The sequence below is a fragment of the Natrix helvetica genome, assembly GCF_964273705.1.
Source record: "Natrix helvetica genome assembly, chromosome: 1".
In the NCBI taxonomy this organism is placed as follows: Eukaryota; Metazoa; Chordata; class Lepidosauria; order Squamata; family Natricidae; genus Natrix; species Natrix helvetica.
Window position 1 is genome coordinate 74,542,220 of NC_138548.1, and position 19,797 is coordinate 74,562,016.

The 19,797-nt window shown below is 39.9% G+C and overlaps 1 protein-coding gene across 5 annotated transcripts in view; it reads right to left on the reverse strand.

The window, feature by feature from the left end:
* The window catches only part of RGS6 (regulator of G protein signaling 6), a 260,857-nt gene that overhangs the window by 237,030 nt on the left and 4,030 nt on the right, over positions 1-19,797 (reverse strand). For all 5 annotated transcript variants that reach the window (XR_014173738.1, XR_014173739.1, XM_081934978.1 and 2 more), the window contains exon 2: positions 6,936-7,036. Coding sequence is in view for 3 of the 5 variants with exons in the window: in XM_081934978.1 (XP_081791104.1) it covers positions 6,936-7,010 (75 nt within the window). In the remaining 2 variants the exon portion in view is untranslated. The remainder of the gene's footprint in view (positions 1-6,935; positions 7,037-19,797) is intronic.

The window sequence follows — 19,797 nt, forward strand, 5'->3', positions numbered from 1 at the left end:
TAGATTTTCAAAGTGCTTTTGATTTATTTGCTTTTTAGTATAAATTAACATAAAGTTAATTTAAAGATGAGACTATTTATGAACATGATCATATAATTTCATAATGAGAAATGATTTCCACATATTTTCATAGTTATGCATCATTTCAAAGTCTGTGCCATTTTCCTAGCTCATATTCCATCTCGATATACCCAAAGTGTTTTTGAAGACTTTGTGGAAATGACCAGACAGATGTCTTCTTCCAGCATGACATTTTCCTATCCTGCACAGAGAAGGCTGTCAACTTTGATTTCATTCTGCTAACAGCTGAAGACATGATCATTCACTCGTGCTGTTTATTATGGAATAGCTGAATTGACTGTATGATGATATAATTTATTTTGCTGCAGCGTGCTGAATTTTTTATGCTGTTGTGTTTTTTCCATAATTCCAACTGAAGTTTATTCTTTTTGTGTCCTGCTCTTCTACGTAGCTCCATTAATCAGCAGACTAAAAATATTTTGAAATAATAGGATAGAATTTAGAACAATGTCATATTGAGAGTTTGGTGGAAGCATAAAAATAATGCATTCAATGTACTGCTGAATTTGACCTTCTCCTTGGTGTTCTTCAGATAACTTTAATCATCAACTCTGAAAATTTCCAATCAAGCTGGCTGGAAATCCTAAAGGCTAGATTGCTTTAAGCAGTATCATCCAATTATCATTTAACTCAAATTCCCTTTTCATTAAATTATCTATCAGAAGGATTATAAATGAAGTGATGAACTTTCCAAAGCTCTGATTCAGTACTGTATTTTTTAATTCATTTTTTTAAAAAGTCACTCTCTAAACACACTTAATAACTTCTTAGCAATGCAGAAATACTTTGCTATTGCCTTGTTCTCAGAATTTTTCTCCCTTAACTTCCCTGCCTAGCCATAGTCCTGAGAAACCAAATCTTAGCCAGCTTTTCCAGTTCAGCTGGAGTTCAACAGGTGCAGTCAACTGCTATAATTTGCAGCTCCTTGCCCCTAAAGTTGTAAAAATTCTAGAAATTTTAAGGCCAGATCATATTTTTTCTAAACAAATAAAGAGAAACTAAAATAGTATAACATTTCTTTTGCATTCTTCTTTGATCTAAGTTGACTTTTCTACTTTAAGAACACAAATTCCAATGCGTATACTTGATTTACTAACAAGCAGTGGTGGGTTGCAGGCGGTACGCCCCGGTATGGCTGCACCAGAGCCAGCCTGGACCACCGGATAGCACCCGCCCTCGCTTCTTACCATCCTTTTACGTCTTCAGCGCTTCTGCTCCTGTGCACAGCATGTACAGCACCTGCACTCCACTCCGCTGAGCAGCTGGAGCACCGCGGAGGCTCACAGAAGCACCAAGATGCATGTGCGCGCTGCATGTGTGAGCGTATGCCTTGTGCACGTCCACGTGGACTCCTGCAAGCTTGTTCCAACCCTACCGGTGGGAACAGAATCCGCAACCCACCACTGCTAATAGGTTAGGATGGCTGTTACCCTTATTAAATGTTCAAATATAATTTATTCGGATAATTTTCTTTACTAAATGAGTCAATTTAAAAAATATTTTAATATATTGCTTCCCACAGATGGTAACAGTACTTCTGATTTTTTCCATAAATACAGAGTTATGTGTTCTGGCCTTCCAAGGTAGTTTTTTTCCCCCAAAGAATTAACAAAAAAAGATCAGGGACAATATTTATTACAGTTACAGTATGTTTTGACTTCAATTACAAACTCTTTTAGGACTGTTTAAAAAAAAGATAATTAATGCCTCTATCAACAAATTCTGTCTTTCTGCAGCTGAAACTTCATGTTCATCTCATTGATAGGCTTTGGATTGTGAAAATTGTTTGCGCAAATTAAGATAAGCTTTCCTATTCTTACACTCAATAGTCCTAAGTATGGAAGATATCCAGCTCTCTCAATTCCTGGCAAATAGATAGGGGAGAAATGGAGGCAGTGACAGATTTTATTTTCCTGGCCTCCAAGATCACCGCAGATGAAAACTGCAGCCAAGAAATTAAAAGACGCTTGCTCCTGGGGAGGAAAGCTATGGCAAATCTAGACAGCATACAAAAAAGCAGAGACACAAACCTGCCAACAAAAATGTGTATAGTCAAGGCTATGGTTTTCCCAGTTGCAATGTATGGCTGTGAAAGTTGGACCAGAAAGAAGGCTGAGTGCCAAAGAATTGAGGCCTTTGAACTATGGTGCTGGAGAAGACTCCTGCGAGTCCCTAGGACTGCAAGGTGATCAAACCGGTCAGTCCTAGAGGAGATCAACCCTGACTGCTCTTTAGAAGGCCAGTTCCTGAAGATGAAACTCAAATACTTTGGCTACCTAATGAGAAAGAAGGACTCACTGGAGAAGAGCCTAATGCTGAGAAAGTTTTAGGACAAAAGAAGAAAGGACGACAGAGAATGAGGTGGCTGGATGGAGTCACCGAAGCAGTAGGTGTGAATTTAAATGGACTCCAGAAGATGGTAGAGGACAGGAAGGCATGGAGAAATGTTGTCCATGAGGTCACAATGGGTGGGAACTAACAACAAGAATGGAAGGTATATAAAGAAAATATATTGAATATATTAGCACTCTGTGTTGTTTTTTATTCTAAAAGAAAATAATTAAAGTTTTCATTCTCCTTCCCTCTTTTTCATTTTCCCAATTTTTTTAAAAAAAACTAAAATAGTTTCAGGGGGAAAAGTCAAGAATTTTTTTTTCATTGCATCTCCCTAAGCACTTACTCTAATTCCCCTTCAGCTGCCTATTTCCAACAATAATTGTTGGGTAGCACAAGCCAAAACGTACATACACTGTTGTAAATAATTATTTCCTTAATACAATCCTATGTTTCCTACTCAGTTGCACAGGGATGTGATTTACTATAAAAATATTTAAAAGAACAAAAATAAAAGTAAAACAATACAAATTACATTTGTTTAAAACATGGGTGGGAAGATGGAGGGAAGAAGAATGCAACAGAATCATTCATCTAGTTTATCCAGAGAAATATTGGGGAAAATTTCAGGAGCCCAGAAGATGCAACTGTAAGTATCTCGTGAATTTTAAGGAAGGTGCGCTGTGCAATCTGATTTCATGTACCTCTTTAACAAAGACTACCTCTTTTCTGTTGAATTCAATTAGATCTATTTATAGGTGGACCTTCACATAGTAATATCCTGTTCTCTTTCAATATTTTAGGCAAGAAGTCAAATGCAAAAATCTAGTCATACCAGTATCTCCACTTACAGACTTTATAATAATGCCATTTCCATTATTTTTGCTTCTTGGTGTTCATTTCAAATCATATGGACAAATCCATAGATACTTAAAGGAGTATTGCTTGCCTGCCTTATAAAGTATTCAGTGAATGTTGTGGGGCAGGGGGAAGGATTTAAAATGGAATAAGTAATGGGAGGAAAAACATTTTCTGTACTTCCTTCATTCTCCAGTCAGAAAACACTCCTGCTTGAAATCCCTTGGGGACACTCATCAAACTAATGCATCTCAATTTAAGCTTATTTTACAGGTCAGCGGCTTTTACTCGGCATGTCTGTTTTTAGAACTCCCAGAAAAGGAACAGCTACTACCCACCCAAGGCAACTCAGTGTCCCTGGAACTAAGACCATATTCTGACACATTAAAAGAACAACTTCTAGGATTACCTAGGATTAATTTCTTGCTAGAATTTTGACTATGCTGAGACCAAGTTATTGCACCTTACTGTGCAACTGACTGATTCCTTAACCTGTTATTTCAAAGATCTCACTGTGGTCGTCCTAACATTTTCTATTCCCATTTTTTGCTATCTGCTTTACCTATGTCAAAAAAAAAATCAGCGTGGCGCCCACAGGCTAGCCAATAACCAACTTGTGAAGGTGATGTGGGTACCGGAGAGTAGGTCCTTTCAGTTGTGACATACACCTTTTTAATTCCTTGAACAGGAATTACAATGGTATCTCCATTGACAGACTGTAAATGAACACTTTGGATGTTTTTATTCCAGTCAGCTTAGGGGGGAGGTATAGTTTAACCAAACGTGCAACAAACTTCTGTTATTGTAGCCAGTTTCAATAAAAAATAGTTTTAGCCTTTTTATGGAATTGATTTTCTGCTCTAGTCTACCTAGTGGAGCTAAGATAATAATCAAATGTGATATGATAGAGTTTGTAGTGCTGTAGTAAGCTCTATGCTGTTGTTTTTACTCCTATTAGAAATTAATGTTTTAATAATATTGAGGTTAGTGATCTTTATGTATATTACCTTACTTTACAGGATTCAGCTTTAAAGAGCCTTTTAAAAAGTAGGAAATTAGAAAATAAAGCAAAGCAATTGTATATTGCCTTCAGAACAACATACTGTAATCATCTTCCTTCTGCTAAGGACAAGTTAAAGTTTGTTCTAAAACAGCAGATGTCTTGAGAGAGAAAAGCACACAACTAGAGCAGAATAAATACCCAAGCACAATACATAATTTATTGTTCTGAAAATTTACTATTATTGTCTGACAACAATTCAAGAACTTTATAGAATTATAATTCTAGAGGTAGATCCAAAGTTAAATATATGAATATAACCGAAATGTTCAGCTTTTGAGGTTCCCTGATATTAATTATGTACAATAAATCTCTGTTTATCTCGTATCCTATCAGTGAAACATCTTGACTGACTAGATCAATCTTCTTCTATCTTTTCTCTTCCAGATGTAGTAGATTTCAATTCAAATCATTGATGAAATCCAGCATGGCATTCCATATTTGCTGGACTATATGAAGTTGGTCTTTCACAGATGGCCAGCACTTCTGAAATGTTTACTTACTGTTCCCAAAATGATTACTAAGGAGAAAATAAACGCACAGTATGTTGTTGTGCCTAGCAACTATGACAGCCTTTGGCAATACTCACCCTCCCCCCAGTTTATCTACAACTTTTCTTCAGTAGGTGACCATATAAAGCCTGTGATATGAGCCATTAATCTTTTTTTTTCCTAAAAACAACTACGAGGCACTGATATTCTTATGTAAGCAAGGATTTTAAATGCTAGGGCATAGGACCTAACAAATACTAAACAGGCTCTCTAGGAGTCATTTTGGGAATGCCAAGTAAAGACCTTGAAAAGTTGACCAAGACATTCATCTCTACAGGGAGGGAAAATGTGGGGCAGATAAAAGAAGAAAAAGAAATTGTCTAACTGTTCCTGGTGCATTTTTTAAAAAATAAAACAAGGTTTGTTACAGTAATCTATGGAGGTTATGATTAATTCATGTTTCAAGGTAAGGTGAAGCCAATTATTTAAATATGAAATCAGGCTGTATTTTAAGTAAACACCATTTGAATCAATTTTAAGTAAATAACGTTTGAATCCAATAACCAAAGACTAGTGAAGCTCAGCAGGGCTCCCCCAATGTAAATAGGACTGAATACTGATTGGATTCAAGTACAATTTCCATTTGCAACCATTTGGATGAGGATGCACTGAAAAAAGCATAATTTGTTCTACTGGCTTGCTTGTTTATTTTTAATTCTACTTTTATTGCTTTATAAGTAAGTGAAAGCATCAATATAATACTCATTCCTCCTCTTATTTTCCACACAACTACAACCCTGTAAGATGGGTTGAGCAAAGAAAGAGTGACTGGCGCAAAGTCATCCAACTGGCTTTCATGCCTAAGGCAGGACTAGAACTCACAGTCACCTGGTTTCTAGCCCAGCCTCTTAACCACTATACCAGACTGGCTCTCTTCATTCCCTATTCCCAAATTCCATTTTTCATAACTGTACAACATTGTTGAAGAGATCATTGTACAGGCTTCCAGGGAACCAATGATGGACTGGAGACAACCTTAGTAGAATGAGGAACTGGTGAATCGATTGTTGCTTTGGAATTCCTCTCCAGGGAAGGGCCAGGACTGCCCTCAAGTGCTCCATACAGTGGCTCCCTGTGAGAAGACTGTAAAACAGTGGTCTCCATTTTGTTTGTTTGCTGGGAATCTGGGAAATGTCATCTTTGCCAAAGCTGCAGTATGAAGCTTTTATGGAGAAAGGATTTACATACTTCCTTTCTTACTCACTACCCACTTGAAAACAGAGCAAGGGACTGTTGTTTCTAGAGAATTTTTGTAAAAAAAATGGATTAAATGTTGATGGTCTACTTTAGCTTTCCAACAAATCCTTTAACTGATTTAAATAAAGATTGGTCGATAAACCAAAGCAAAATACAGATGCACTCCAGTTACAGCCATTCATTCAGCGACTGCTTAAAATTATGATGGCACTCAACAAAACCAGCCCTTAAATTTTTGACCAATGTAACAACCCATGGATCATGTGATTGCTGACCTTCTCCATCAGCTTCCCACAATTAGACTCAATGGGGACACTAATATGGTAGGTCATTAGATGCTTGGGTAAGTCTCCCCATGGCATTTCCTCATTCACATGCATAGACCCACCAGTGTCTTCCTTCCCCAGTCTCCATGGGCTAACATACTAGCAGGAACTCACCAGCACTGTCCTTCACTGGTCCTTCCTGCACTCACGCGCATGTACACACAGACACCAGGACCCTCCTTTCCCAGCCTCCTTGCGTATGTGCCTCACTGTAGCACATGCACCCCCAACTCATGCTCAGCCTGTACACGGCCTCACAGGACTTTCCCCACCCCCCTACCCCATGGGACATCCTCCACTTTCTGCTTAATGACAGAAAGGGTTACAACAACAACTGGGATTATCTTGACTACCATTGCATCACACTTTATGACTGCACCACTTTGCAACAGAAATCTCAGAGTCAATTGTTGTCATAATTTGAGGGCTACATGTATTAATGTGCAGGTTTTTAAAGAACTATTGGTTCCTTAATCATCTAGTTCAGAAGCTAGCATAGAAGTTACAAATGACATTTGAATTTCTTACCTTTCGGTAAACAATCATATTTGGAGAACTGTCCTCTTGTTCTGCAGTATCCATGTCACTGGATCCTTGGGCCATGATGAATACAACTCTTCTCAACCAGGCTGCAAAGACAAGAATAGTATGCAATAGTAAAATATAAGAAAAGCAGCCTATAGAATGAATCCCAAAACCAAATACACAGATATAATAGGCTTTTCAAAATGAAATGTGCTCACCTGCCTTATTCCTGAAATAAATGTGCTCTGTCAACATATTCTATTATATGATGCCTGAAAGGATTTGATTGCTCTGATTGACAACCCAGTTGAAATCATTTTGTTATATGCTACCAAGCAATAATAAGTTTGTGGACTCTGTTATAGAGTTCTTTTCTTTTGCTTTTTTTTAAAAAAAGCTCTTGGTCATCTTTTAGTGACAAGAAAATCAAGTCCACATCCACACTCTGTTTCCTGGGATTTTTCATAAGAATTCTGCTATTGTGAATGCTACCAGATCTCTGTGAAGATCAATGGACAACTTGGTGGAAGAAGCAAAAAGAAAAAAAGGAATTTACTCAGTGGCAACTTCTAGGATATTATCTTGCTCTGGAGGTGAGCAAACACCCATAATGGCAGACAAAGCAAGATGATTTGATCAACAGCAGAAGTTGAGGAAGTAGTCAAAGCCTTACCACATCTTTGTATCCCACAGTCAACTACAAAGTAAAGCAATAGAAAGAACAGAAAGTGCAAGGATGGCAAAGAAGTGGTCACAGTGGGGGCTCATGACTGTCAACATTTTGGAAGGAGAAGACACTTAACCAGAACTCTCTTTTTAGCATTTATTTTATTCTCCAAGATAAAATCAAAGCAGGAGCGGCTCTCTAGAAAGCAGAAAGAACCCAGGAACTTCTCTTTTCCTTATATGCAGCCTGCTCTTTTCTTGTACCTCACAAATATTTAACCATTTTGGCCACAAGTCTAGGGTTCCCTTCGCTAATCTTCCAGGAAACACAGAGGTGGGAGGATGGTGACACAATATCAAGGGTGGGATGCCATGTCACCGGCTCAAGTTTTATGACTGATTTTTCAATTTTATACCATAGTTCACAAAAAGTATCGCCAAGTCCAAAAGGCCATCTAGAGACTGACAAGCAGAATCCAAAAATGAAGACATCCTTCAGAAAATAGAAGTTTTTTTCCAGAAAAAGAGGACATGAATGTAGGAGCACTAAACTGTATTAAACTTACAATGAAACAATGAGACACCAAAGAGATTTTTTCTCCCAGACTGCATCACTAATAGTGATGAGTCCAATAATAAAAATATTTAAATCTGCCAGGTGATTACATTTATGTACAACAAATAAAATTTCAGAAAAATAAAGTACTGATGGAAAATTAAGAAAGTTAATAACAATTTGCATCTTCCTTCACAATCAATGAGACACCAACCTTTTAAAAGAGATCCAGAAAATTAAAACGTGATACTTTTAATGTGTATCGTAGATAATTGGGATAAAGATACTATCTTAGTTGTAATCAAGCATATAGGACAGTATACCATTCAATAATGAAGAAATGTAGCCTCTACTACTCCAATCAATAAGAGTTCTAATATCTTAACAGGGAATCTATACTTCATCTCTTAGCACACTGAATTCACAATTATTTCATGGCATCATGCAGTCAGGCCAGTGGTGGGTTTCAAAATTTTTTAGAACCTCTTCTGTAAGTCTGGCCTGCTTTGTGGGAGTAGCTTGCTGGCCATGTGACTGGATGGGAGTAGCTTGCTGGCCATGTGACTGGGTGGGAGTGGCTTGCCAGCCATGTGACTGGGTGGGCATGGGCAACTTGTAAAATGTGGTGAAACTCACTTAACAACGCTCTTGCTTAGCAACCAAAATGTTGGTTCAGAAACTCTGGCATTTCAAGCATGCAAGTATTAAAGCTGTCAAGTTACAAGACCCTTGCACCCCTAATCCTTTAGAAAAAAAAAACCAGGTGTGTTCAAACTTGACAGTTTTAAGACCTGTGGACTTCAACTCCCAGAATTCCTCCTCCAGTCATGTTGGCTCAGGAACTCTGGCATTGAAGTGTGCAAATCTTACAGCTGTCAAGTTACAAGACCCTTGCACCCCTAACCCTTTAGGAAAAAAAACCCTAGGGGTGTTCAAACTTGACAGCTTTAAGACTTGTGGACTTCAACTCCCAGAATTCCTCCTCTCACTCTTCACCTTGATGATGTGCAGACGGGTGGGGGGAGGGAGCTGGAACCGGTTCTAAACGGCACTGTAGATTTGTGGAACCTCTTCTATAGAAGAGGTTAGAACTGGCAGGAACCCACCCCTGAATCAGGCAATAAAATGTGGGGGGGGGACACATTTCAGAAGGAGGCATTGTGGAGGCTGCTGTGTGCCAGCGCTTCCCAGGCCTGGCTAAATTACCCAAAATTGGGTAAAAGTGGTTTCTCATTGGGTAACAATGTACGAACCCATTAATGGTTTTGCAGAGCAAATGACTGAGCTTAGGTCATGCAGTCAGTGCAAAACGTTATTTGAAGAAAAGAAGATTTGGTGTATTTACTGTTCACATTTTACAATGAATGTCCTGTGGTAGCTGGGGAGGCCATGATGCAATTATTGCTGTTTCAAAGTTCCTGCACAGTGTGTGAAGTAGGATTTTTCACTCTTGCCTTCGTAACAAGACGTGACTGTTTGCTGAACTACAAAAATGGTTTGGGGTAACCAAGGAAAAGGGTTGGAAAGTACTGCCATATGCCCTGGATTTAACAAAATATCATAGTGACAGTACAAAATGCTCGAATATATTGGTCACTGCTGAAAAAGATGGAAAGCAGGTTTTTCTTTCCAAGGAAAAATCTTGCAAAAGTGTCTCTACTAGCCGTGCTCCCAGTGAGCCATTTCTATTATATTACTGCTTAGGCAGAAATAGGTCCTCTTTGAATTATATCGAGAAGAAGCACAAAACAAAAATGCCCAATTAAATATTTAACAATAGATGTTAATTCCCATGCAATGTAAAACCAACAAATTACTTCTATTCCAGAATATCGGAATACAACATGTATTAAGCTCTATCATGACTGCATGCATGCCTAATTAGAGGAAGGGGGGAAGGTAAAAGGGAACGTTTAATATTTTTGCTAAAAAGCAAAACCTTAGAAAAAGAAATCAGTCCGTAACCAGTAATTGTTGCATCATTTATCTAGAAGATGCAAAAAAGGGAGCTCTATTATTTTATGCCTGAAGATAAGGATGTTTAAATAAATCAGAGTACTTTTTCATGCAATCTTATACATGAATATTTATGAGACAGTTCCACTGTGTTCAATGGGACTTTCTCATAGCTTAGGATATCTAATTAATGAACTTGGTAAGACTTCATTTTGAGTAGACATAGAATTGTACGTGGTTATTTTTAATACCCAGAAAACTATCACTGGGCAGTGATTTAGATTCAAAATGCAAAAAGAGATTTGAAGTTGACATTGGTCATACATGCACTGTTGGAAGGAGGTTAAAGCAAGTCTGTCCTCATCTAGGGTTTTGCAAATGGTAGACAGTCCTGCAAAAAAAATATGCATTTGTCTTAAGGTGTAACCAACAGGCACTATATGTTCACCCAGACATGCTCCAAATCTCATTATGTCCTTCAAATCCAGATCCCTATGAAGCAATTTAATTAAAAACAGGACATAAAAATGAGCTTGCAAATGATGATATAAACTTCTCTTCAAATTCAACTGCCCTAACTATAGCAACTCATAACAAATTGCATTAAGAACTGGAATGGAATTATGCAGAAAGATGCACATCTGACAGAATATAAATGGATTGCACTTATTATGATTCAGTCAGGTAAATTGCTTCTGTCCATGGAAATATGGACTAAGGTGAAAAAATATAAAGTGGTTTGGAATATGCTCAAAACACATGCTAAATTGACATGAGAGTTGGGGCAATTGGATGAAATATTTTCCTTCCAAAGAGATTTCCCGCTTGAACAACAGGTCTTGGAAAGTGGGGCTAAAGCTCCATTTCTATTATTAACGTTCTATATGGACCCTTTCTATAATATGAAGATTATTCAAACCTGTGTAAATAAAAGAAGTGTTATAGATCAGAAACAGCAGAACAAATAAATGATTATTCTAGCTCAAATTTCTCTACCATTTTGTTTTGTGGAAGCAGACTGGAATTACCACAAGCCATCATAAAACAATACATGGATAAAAGCTGCTTCAGATGTTGTTTTCCCCCCCTCCCAAACTACTAATTCTGTATGTTTGAATGACAATTCTTGTCATCTTCACCTAGCAAGCCTAGAGAATGAGTAAAACTGTGCTGGTCCTATAGAAGAGCAACCATCCTGAGATACAAAAACCCTGCTAGTTTTCCATAAGCGACTGGAGACTTGGTTTTCCTCCTGGGCATAGGCCAATAGGTGTGGTCAGTTCTAAATATATGTGCTGTCCCAGGCATATATGTTTTAATTTTTGTTGGTTATTTGTTGCTGTATTAACCGGATATTACTCACCAGTGTTGCATAACCATTGGCAATACAATTGAATAAATGAATATTTATTTAAATATTTAAAGATGTGGAGACTCTAGAAAGAGTGCAGAGAAGAGCAACAAAGGTGATTAGGGGACTGGAGACTAAAACATATGAAGAACGGTTGCAGGAACTGGGTATGTCTGGTTTAATGAAAAGAAGGACTAGGGGAGACATGATAGCATTGTTCCAATATCTCAGGGGTTGCCACAAAGAAGAGGGAATCAAACTATTCTCCAAGACACCTGAGGGTAGAACAAGAAGCAATGGGTGGAAACTAATCAAGGAGAGAAGCAACCTAGAACTGAGGAGAAACTTCCTGACAGTTAGAACAATTAATCAGTGGAACAGCTTGCCTCCAGAAGGCCCCAACACTGGAAGTCTTTAAGAAGATGTTGGATAGCCATTTGTCTGAAACGGTATGGGGTTTCCTGCCTAGGCAGGGGGTTGGACTAGAAGACCTCCAAGGTACCTTCCAACTCTACTATTGTATTGTATTAATATACACATTTGTGTCTAACAGATTGGGAGGGATTGCTTTAATCTTTCATGTTTGCAAAGTTCACCTTCGCATTCAAAGGACTACTATTAAAAGCAATATTTTATGAAAATTTTTTTTTACTTGCCATGGTACGTATCATAGAATCATACATCTGGAAGGAACATTGGAGGTCTTCTTGTATGAGAACTGGATGTGGTATTCAAAATGTGGCCCCACCAGTGCACTATGGAACAGTGCTATCACTTCCCATGATCCTGATGTTATCCCTCTGTTGATGCAGCCTAGGACTATGTTGGCTTTTTTGGCAGCTGCAGCACACTGCTGGCTCATACTTAAGCAGTATCCACCAGAACTCCTACATCCATCTCACAATTTTGAACTAGGTACTGCTTATCCAGTACCTGTGCATCTGATTTTTCCTTCCATAAATGTAGGTCCTCGCTTTTCTCATCACTGAACTACATCCTGTTGGATATTTTCTTCCAGCCAGAAACTTACTTCAAGTTTAGTCCTTGAATGAATGACATGCTTTGGGCACTAAAAATATAATCCTAAAGGATATTATCAACAATTCAAGATATATCCCAATGGCCCCGTTTGAAATGGCAGTGCATACCCTACTTTAATCCTCATCAGGTCTAAAAACAAAAATCAACAACAGTGAAAACCAGTGACGTGCGGTGACGTTTATGACTGGTGAGGCTGGTGACGTCATCAAACCACGTGGTTGCTCCGATCGCAGGGGCGCAGCCCAAACGGAGAAGTTTCTTCAGCTCCAGCCTCAATCAGCGCAGCCGCGGTCCCCTTCATCTTGCCTCAGGAAGGAGGGGAATGGGACCATGTGTGCAGGGGAAGGGGATCACGGCTCTGCTAATCTGAGGCTGTGCGCTGAGGAGCCGCCTGCACACATAGTCCCATTCCCCTTGCAAGGATCCCGGGCTCGCCCGATGTAAAAAATGCCTAGGTACCGTGTTTCCCCGAAAATACAACCTGTCCCGCGCTCACTGACCTAGCGTTATCCTGAAAGCGCCAAGTTACAGGAGCCGGGGGTGGGGGGAGCGCTCACGTTGCTTGCCGCCTTCGGTATACCGCTAGGTTGGGGAGTGCCTGCTGCCGCCGCCCGCTGCCGCCGCCGCCCGCTGCCGCCGCCGCTGCTGCCGCCGCCCGCTGCCGCCGCCGCTGCCGCCGCCACCCCACACCGCCCCGCCCTGCGCCGCCACCACCCCGCTCCGCGCCGCCGCCGCCGCTGCCCCGCTCTGCGCCGCCCCGCGCCGCCGCCGCTGCCGCTGCCCCGCTCCACTCCGTGCATAACATCCAAACTCCAAAACTTCCAGCATCGGCCGCTCTAGGAGTGCTCTCTCTGGTGGGCCGGCTGCCGGACAGAGAGTTTTCCGGACAGAGTCTTCCAGCAGCCGGCCCACCATAGAGAGCACTCCTAGAGCGGCCGATGCTGGAAGTTTTGGAGTTTGGAACTTATGCGCGGAGCGGAGCGGGGCGGCGGCGCGGGGCGGGGCGGCGGTGGCGGGCGGCGGCAGCGGGCAGTGGTGGCGGGCGGCGGCAGCGGGCAGCGGCAGCAGGCGGCGGCAGCAGGCACTCCCCAACCTAGCGGTATACCGAAGGCGGCAAGCAACGTGAGCGCTCCCCCCACCCCCGGCTCCTGTAACTTGGCGCTTTCAGGATAACGCTAGGTCAGTGAGTGCGGGACAGGTTGTATTTTTGGGGAAACACGGTACCTAGGCAATTTTTGCATCGGGCGAGCCCGGGATCCTTGCAAGGGGAATGGGACCACGTGTGCAGGCGGCTCCTCAGCGCACAGCCTCAGATTAGCAGAGCCGCGATCCCCTTCCCCTGCACACGTGGTCCCATTCCCCTCCTTCCTGAGGCAAGATGAAGGGGACCGCGGCTGCGCTGATTGAGGCTGGAGCTGAGGAGCCTCCTGCACACGTCCCATTCCCCTTGCAAGGATCCTGGGCTCGCCCGATGTAAAAAATGGCGAGATCGGCACACTTGGGGCTGCTGCTGAGATGTCCAGGGAGGCTAAACCAAGCCGCGCGCCTCTCCCAGCCACTTTCACGGCTTCCTGGAGTAATTCTTTTTTATTTTCATGATGAGAGTGGTGAGGCTCCGCCTCCCCTGCCTCCACTGACTGCACGTCACTGGTGAAAACCCTTTTATCACTAATGATCTCAAATGAATTTATCAATACATTTTAGGATGACTGGATTTGTAGTTCTACACAATTCACCTGGAGAACCTAAGCAAGAGAGATTAGAATGCTTCCGATCGATCTTAGGAAGGTCTAACTACCAAGGATTCTAACAGGGAGGTTAATCCTTAGGGAATGGTTATTCCAATTTGCCTGAATAACACTTTAAGCCACCTCTGAAGGACAAGAGGGAAATGACAATTATTTATAAGGGATATATTTCAGAAAGAATGGCTGGTCAGGTGATATTAACTAGGATGTATAATTGAGTCCAATGGGACTCTATGGAATTGATTTCACCTACTTGTTTTTTCTTCAGCTATTGTGTCTTCCCATGTTTTATCTCCAAGTCAGAGCATTGAATGAATGAATGAATGAAATTTAATTTGTTAGCCGCACCCTCTCCGAAAGGACTCGGGGCGGCGTACAATAAAACACATACAATATACATATATATACAATACATATACAAATACAAATAGACACATACACGTACATGTACATGGAGGAGGTAAAACTCATACAATATATATAAAATAGGATTAAAATGACTATTTAAAACACCCTCAGTTAAAATTACAAAATTTAAAAAACCCGTCAGGAGCAATAGGATAAAACTATGGTTGAGCCAGGCCAGCTAATTGGAAGAGGTGGGTCTTGAGCTTTACACGGAAGGAGCGGAGATCAGAGGTAATGCTGATATCAGGGGGGAGGTCATTCCACAGGGCTGGGCCCGCCACAGAGAAGGCTCTGCTCCTAGGCGCCGCCCCCCGACACTGTTTGGTGGACGGCACCTGGAGAAGTCCTTCTCTGTGCGAGCGAATTGGTCGTAGGGATGTATGGGGCAGGATGCGATCCCGCAGATAACTAGGTCCCGTGCCATTGGTCCATCTATCTACCCTAGTCCTGCTTAAGATAAACTCTTTAAGGCTTCAATTGGGATCTTTCTTTGCCCTTACCTGAATTATTAAAATAGTTATTTAAACCAATTGTGCTTCAATAGAATGCTAAAAAAAATTAAAGACTAATAAAAAGACCTCAAAATAAATAGAAGAGCAAAAACCTCAAAATTATACAAGAGCAAATATAACCTAATCTGTGAGCATTTAAACACTAATTTGTAAACTTTAGGAAACAGGTGAGATTTCAAGTGCCCATCTTTAATATTTGTGTCCAAATGGTCATATTCATTTATTCCATTAGGAATTATTTTATTAACATATCTAAGACTGAAGACCAAACATAAGTAAAACAGTACTTCATGAAAGGCTTATTTGTTAGTGTGTTAATTTTTCAATCAAATCTATTTTTAATACTTTTCAGTTCCATTTATCCAAACTAATATGTATTTTAATTTTGAATATTCTAATGTTATGCTAGAACTTTGTGAAATCTAACAAATAACCTGATTTAAATTAAGCAGTTTCATTCTCTAACAGAAAAGAACTCCCCCCCTCTCTCTTACAGCTAAAGAATTGTTATGTCACTATATTGCTTCATCTCTAGTCAATTCTGCATTAAACCTATGGTTTATTTGTCATCTTACTCATTAATCTTCTATTTATGACTTCAAATACTGTTGCTAAGGTGATGTTTACGCAGAGCATTGGGTAACAAGAGAAATGCCTAGCTTTTGTGTATTCACTATTATCTGTATGCTTCAAAATTACAGTATATACATATACAGTAGTCAGAAGCAAAGTTGTTTCCCAAAACTAAGCTTGATCATCACTTACAAAACCAACTGCTAGAATGCTTATTCTTAACTGAATAAAATAAAATATTCAGTTGGAAAGGAACATACCTAACTCCCAAGCCTGGCTACAGATTTTATTTGACATGACAGCTTGTCATTTCAAAATAGGACTTGAAGGTTTGCTGATGTTGTCTGACATTTGTAAGAAAACAGGACTGAGAATATTAGCTTTCCTGTACTCTATCCAGATTTTCAGTATCAGTTTGCAGTCTAATAAAATTGCAGTTGCTTATTTCTTGTGTGAAATCATCTTCCCTTGAGGAATCACTCCTGTTTCAGAAAATGAACTGATTTATCAATAGAGATACGCTGTTGGTAAATTGTGATAGCCTTTTCTCCACCATTTCAAATAAGGCACACTAATAAGGCTGTTATAGCATGCCTTATTTTAATTGTGATGCATCTGACATGAATAAACAAATAAACCATTTGAAATCTGAAATCAACCCAATCTTGACCTGATATGGAAAAACTGGGATTTGGTGGGACAGTGTTCCACAAAACTAAAATCAAATCGAAATTCATGGAGAACAGGTTAATATTTAGAATATATAAAGGAATCTCAAAGTTGAGATGCAAAATATTTTGAAATATAAAGTCAGTGCTTCTTCATACAATGCTTTCATTTAATGTATTTAGTAGAGATAAATCCATTAAATGACCTATAATTTTAATGCCATAACCATAATAAAGTGACACTACATAAAGAACTTGGTTAACGCTCATGACAGAACAGTCCATATATCAGCAATTTTATTGATCCTTGAATTTTTTTTCTTTGGATGGAAAACAAATTACTCTTGTGAAATGTTTTGCCACCACATCAAAGTATCTTCAGCTAACCTGAAGCTATTCTATAAAAGAGCAAAATCACCTTCACTTGAAAATGCTTGCTATCGTTTTCATTAATCTTTAACATTAGTATTAATAAGGAAAAAAAAATATCTCCATCTCTCTTTAACCTTTCATGTATTTATAAAACTGGTATGATCAAAGAGAAAGAGAATATGGTGTTTTTTTTTTTTTGTAGTTCAGACACACTGGATATTTATCCAATACTTATTACATTTGCTATTCTTGATTGTTAGGAGAGCCAAGAAAGAAACATCAGCATGATTTTGCTATGCATGTCCAGATAGAATCTGGAGACAAGAATTCAGTATACCTTTGACAGGAGGTAAAATTGTTGGTAGAACTCTGGAGGTTGTAGCAATATCAGAGGCAAACAGCCTGTACAAAACTACAGCTTTACAACACACACATCAAAATCTGAACTTAATTTCCTGAGACCAGCATTTAATTATTTTAAAGCAGTTGACCTGATTGTCAGGCCCTTTTCTCCTCCCTCAAATTAGCTTCCAGATGAAATGTTACTGAGAAAGTAGCTGTCCACATGTCAGCGATTTTTCGCCAACACTTTCCACAACCAGTCCAGTTATTAGACTTCTCCTTTTCCTACCGCTGGTCATCCAATATCTGATTCTTTAGTACCAGCACTAGATAACACGAGGAGGCTTGAAGCTAACTAATCTCTAGGGTTGTGGAAAAGCCCTTTCTCAGTTCCAAGCAGAGCAACTTGTTTACATTCTCCTGCCTTTCCCCCAAGGAGTTTAAGGCAGCATATACGGCTCTATCCTGTCCTCCTTGTTGCCATTGTATCCTCAGGGAAATCCTGCGGGGTAGTTTAGCTTATTAATGCAACATCACCTATTGAATATCATAAACTTGAGGATCTCTATTCTTAATCCAGAAATAAGCAGCCTCATTTGTTGTTGTTCTTCCTAAAAATATTGTGAGAAATTGATATGCTGCAAAGAAAGAGGCAGCCTCAAACATATTGATGTAGCCTCTTAAGACCTAAAAAAATGATGGAAGGTTGCAGCCCAGAGCTTTGCTCATTAATGTTTCTACCTGTTCAAAAAAAGTGAAGCAATGAAAATTTCCTGAGGATTAAAGAGCAAAGGAGACTTCCATCAATTTGCTTCTAATAAATGAGAATTTTATAACCAGACGTAACATTCATAGCACCTACTTCTTAAAGAGGCATGACTCTGCTGGCTGCCTTTTTAACAGCTTACCCATCCGCATGCTCTCAGAAATTCACCTCGCCGTCCCCTTCATTCTCTTCTCAGCCTTATTTCAAAATCCAAGCACATTGGGTCACTTTAAAAGCCTGAAAGCCTTCACATGCAAGACTTAAATGATGTAGGTATGCTGCGTGAAACTTTGGAACACAACATAGCGAATAGAAAAGGGCTGGTTTGAAGACCTCTAGTCTAGTCCAAATAAAATAACATTATTTTATTTTCCAAAATAAAGCAATGATGCACCTGAAATTTTGCCCTTGCTTTAGATGATATTATTTAAAGGCAACTTTCTGGCAAACTGATAAATATCTAAAGCTCACCCACGTTTTCCATAAAAACAAAACACTAGACCAGTGATGGCTAACCTTTTTCCCATTGTGTGCCAAAAGCGAGGGGAGCGCAGGGGGGTCATACGCAGGAGTGCCCACACCCATATTCTATGTGCGCACAACCTCCACCATTCCCCCCACACTTTTAGCACACAATAGACCCATTTTTACCCCCCCCAGGCTCCAGAGGCTTTTTAGGAGTATGGGGAGGTGAACACAGCCTCCTCTGCCCGCCCCTGGAGACCCTCTGGAGGCTTCAGGAGGCTTCCCTGAAGCCTCCGGAGGTTGAAAAATGTCCCTATGGGCAACCCGGAAATTTTGCCTTAGGGAAAGAAACGGCCCTATGGGCAACCCGGAAGTTCAGGAATGGACTTTCGGTTTACTCGTAAGGGTGTTTTTCGCCCTCCGGAGACTTCAGGAGGCATCCCTGTATTGATAAGGGGAAAAAACACAAAAATACATAAAAGGGCCATGGAAGCTCAGGCAAAACTGCAAGGGGATGTGCCCAGGACAAGAGCTACTGCATATCTAACACGTGATCCTTTGTTTCAGCTGGGAAGGATAACAAGTCATGAGGTAACTGACACCAACAAGTCCTACCTTGTGCATTGAGTACCAAACAAAGGATGAGTACCGGGACAAAGTTTTCTCGTCAAAATGCATCAAGTACCAAATCTGATGAGTTTCAAAGCAGTCGAGTACCAAAGTGTGACTGTACTGTTGCAAACTGCACCTCTTAGGAACAGGCAAATCACAAAAATGTGATTTGTTGGAGGCTTTATTTCAATATTGACCAGGTTTCCAAATCTGATGCCTCATTTGGAAAGCTTATGAAGTACAAAATGTTTCAATCAAGGATGGATAAGATGTAACCATCCAGGTTGTGAAGCTGAAGAGAATGGTGGTCTTCTCTAATCAAGACAATTATGCTCCAATTCTTACTTATTCTTCCTGATTTTCTGTCTGGTGACAGTGCCCCTATTCCATTCTGGGCATGTAATGATTAGATGTCAAACTAATACACTGGAATACAGTGTTTCAATTCCCCATCTAACCATGGAACTTACTGCTTTTGAACTGTTATAGAGTCACTTTAGACTGAGATTGATGGGATATAAATTTAATAAATAAATACTACACTTCAAACAATTTCTTAATCAAGACTGTCTCATAGGAGGGTTGTGAAGATAAAATTGAGGGGGAAATTCTATCTGTCTTGAGCTTCTAGAAGAAAGCCTAGATCTAAATAAAACAGACAACAATTGTATTTATTTTAAATACAGGGTTACATTGTTGCATATTTTCTCATTGAAAATGTAATTGTGGTGTGCCTGTCAACATTTTTGCCATATGCTAAATAAATAAATCAGAGTTAAATGTTTGTAGGCCTCTATGGTATAGTACTGGACACCTATATTCCTTGCTG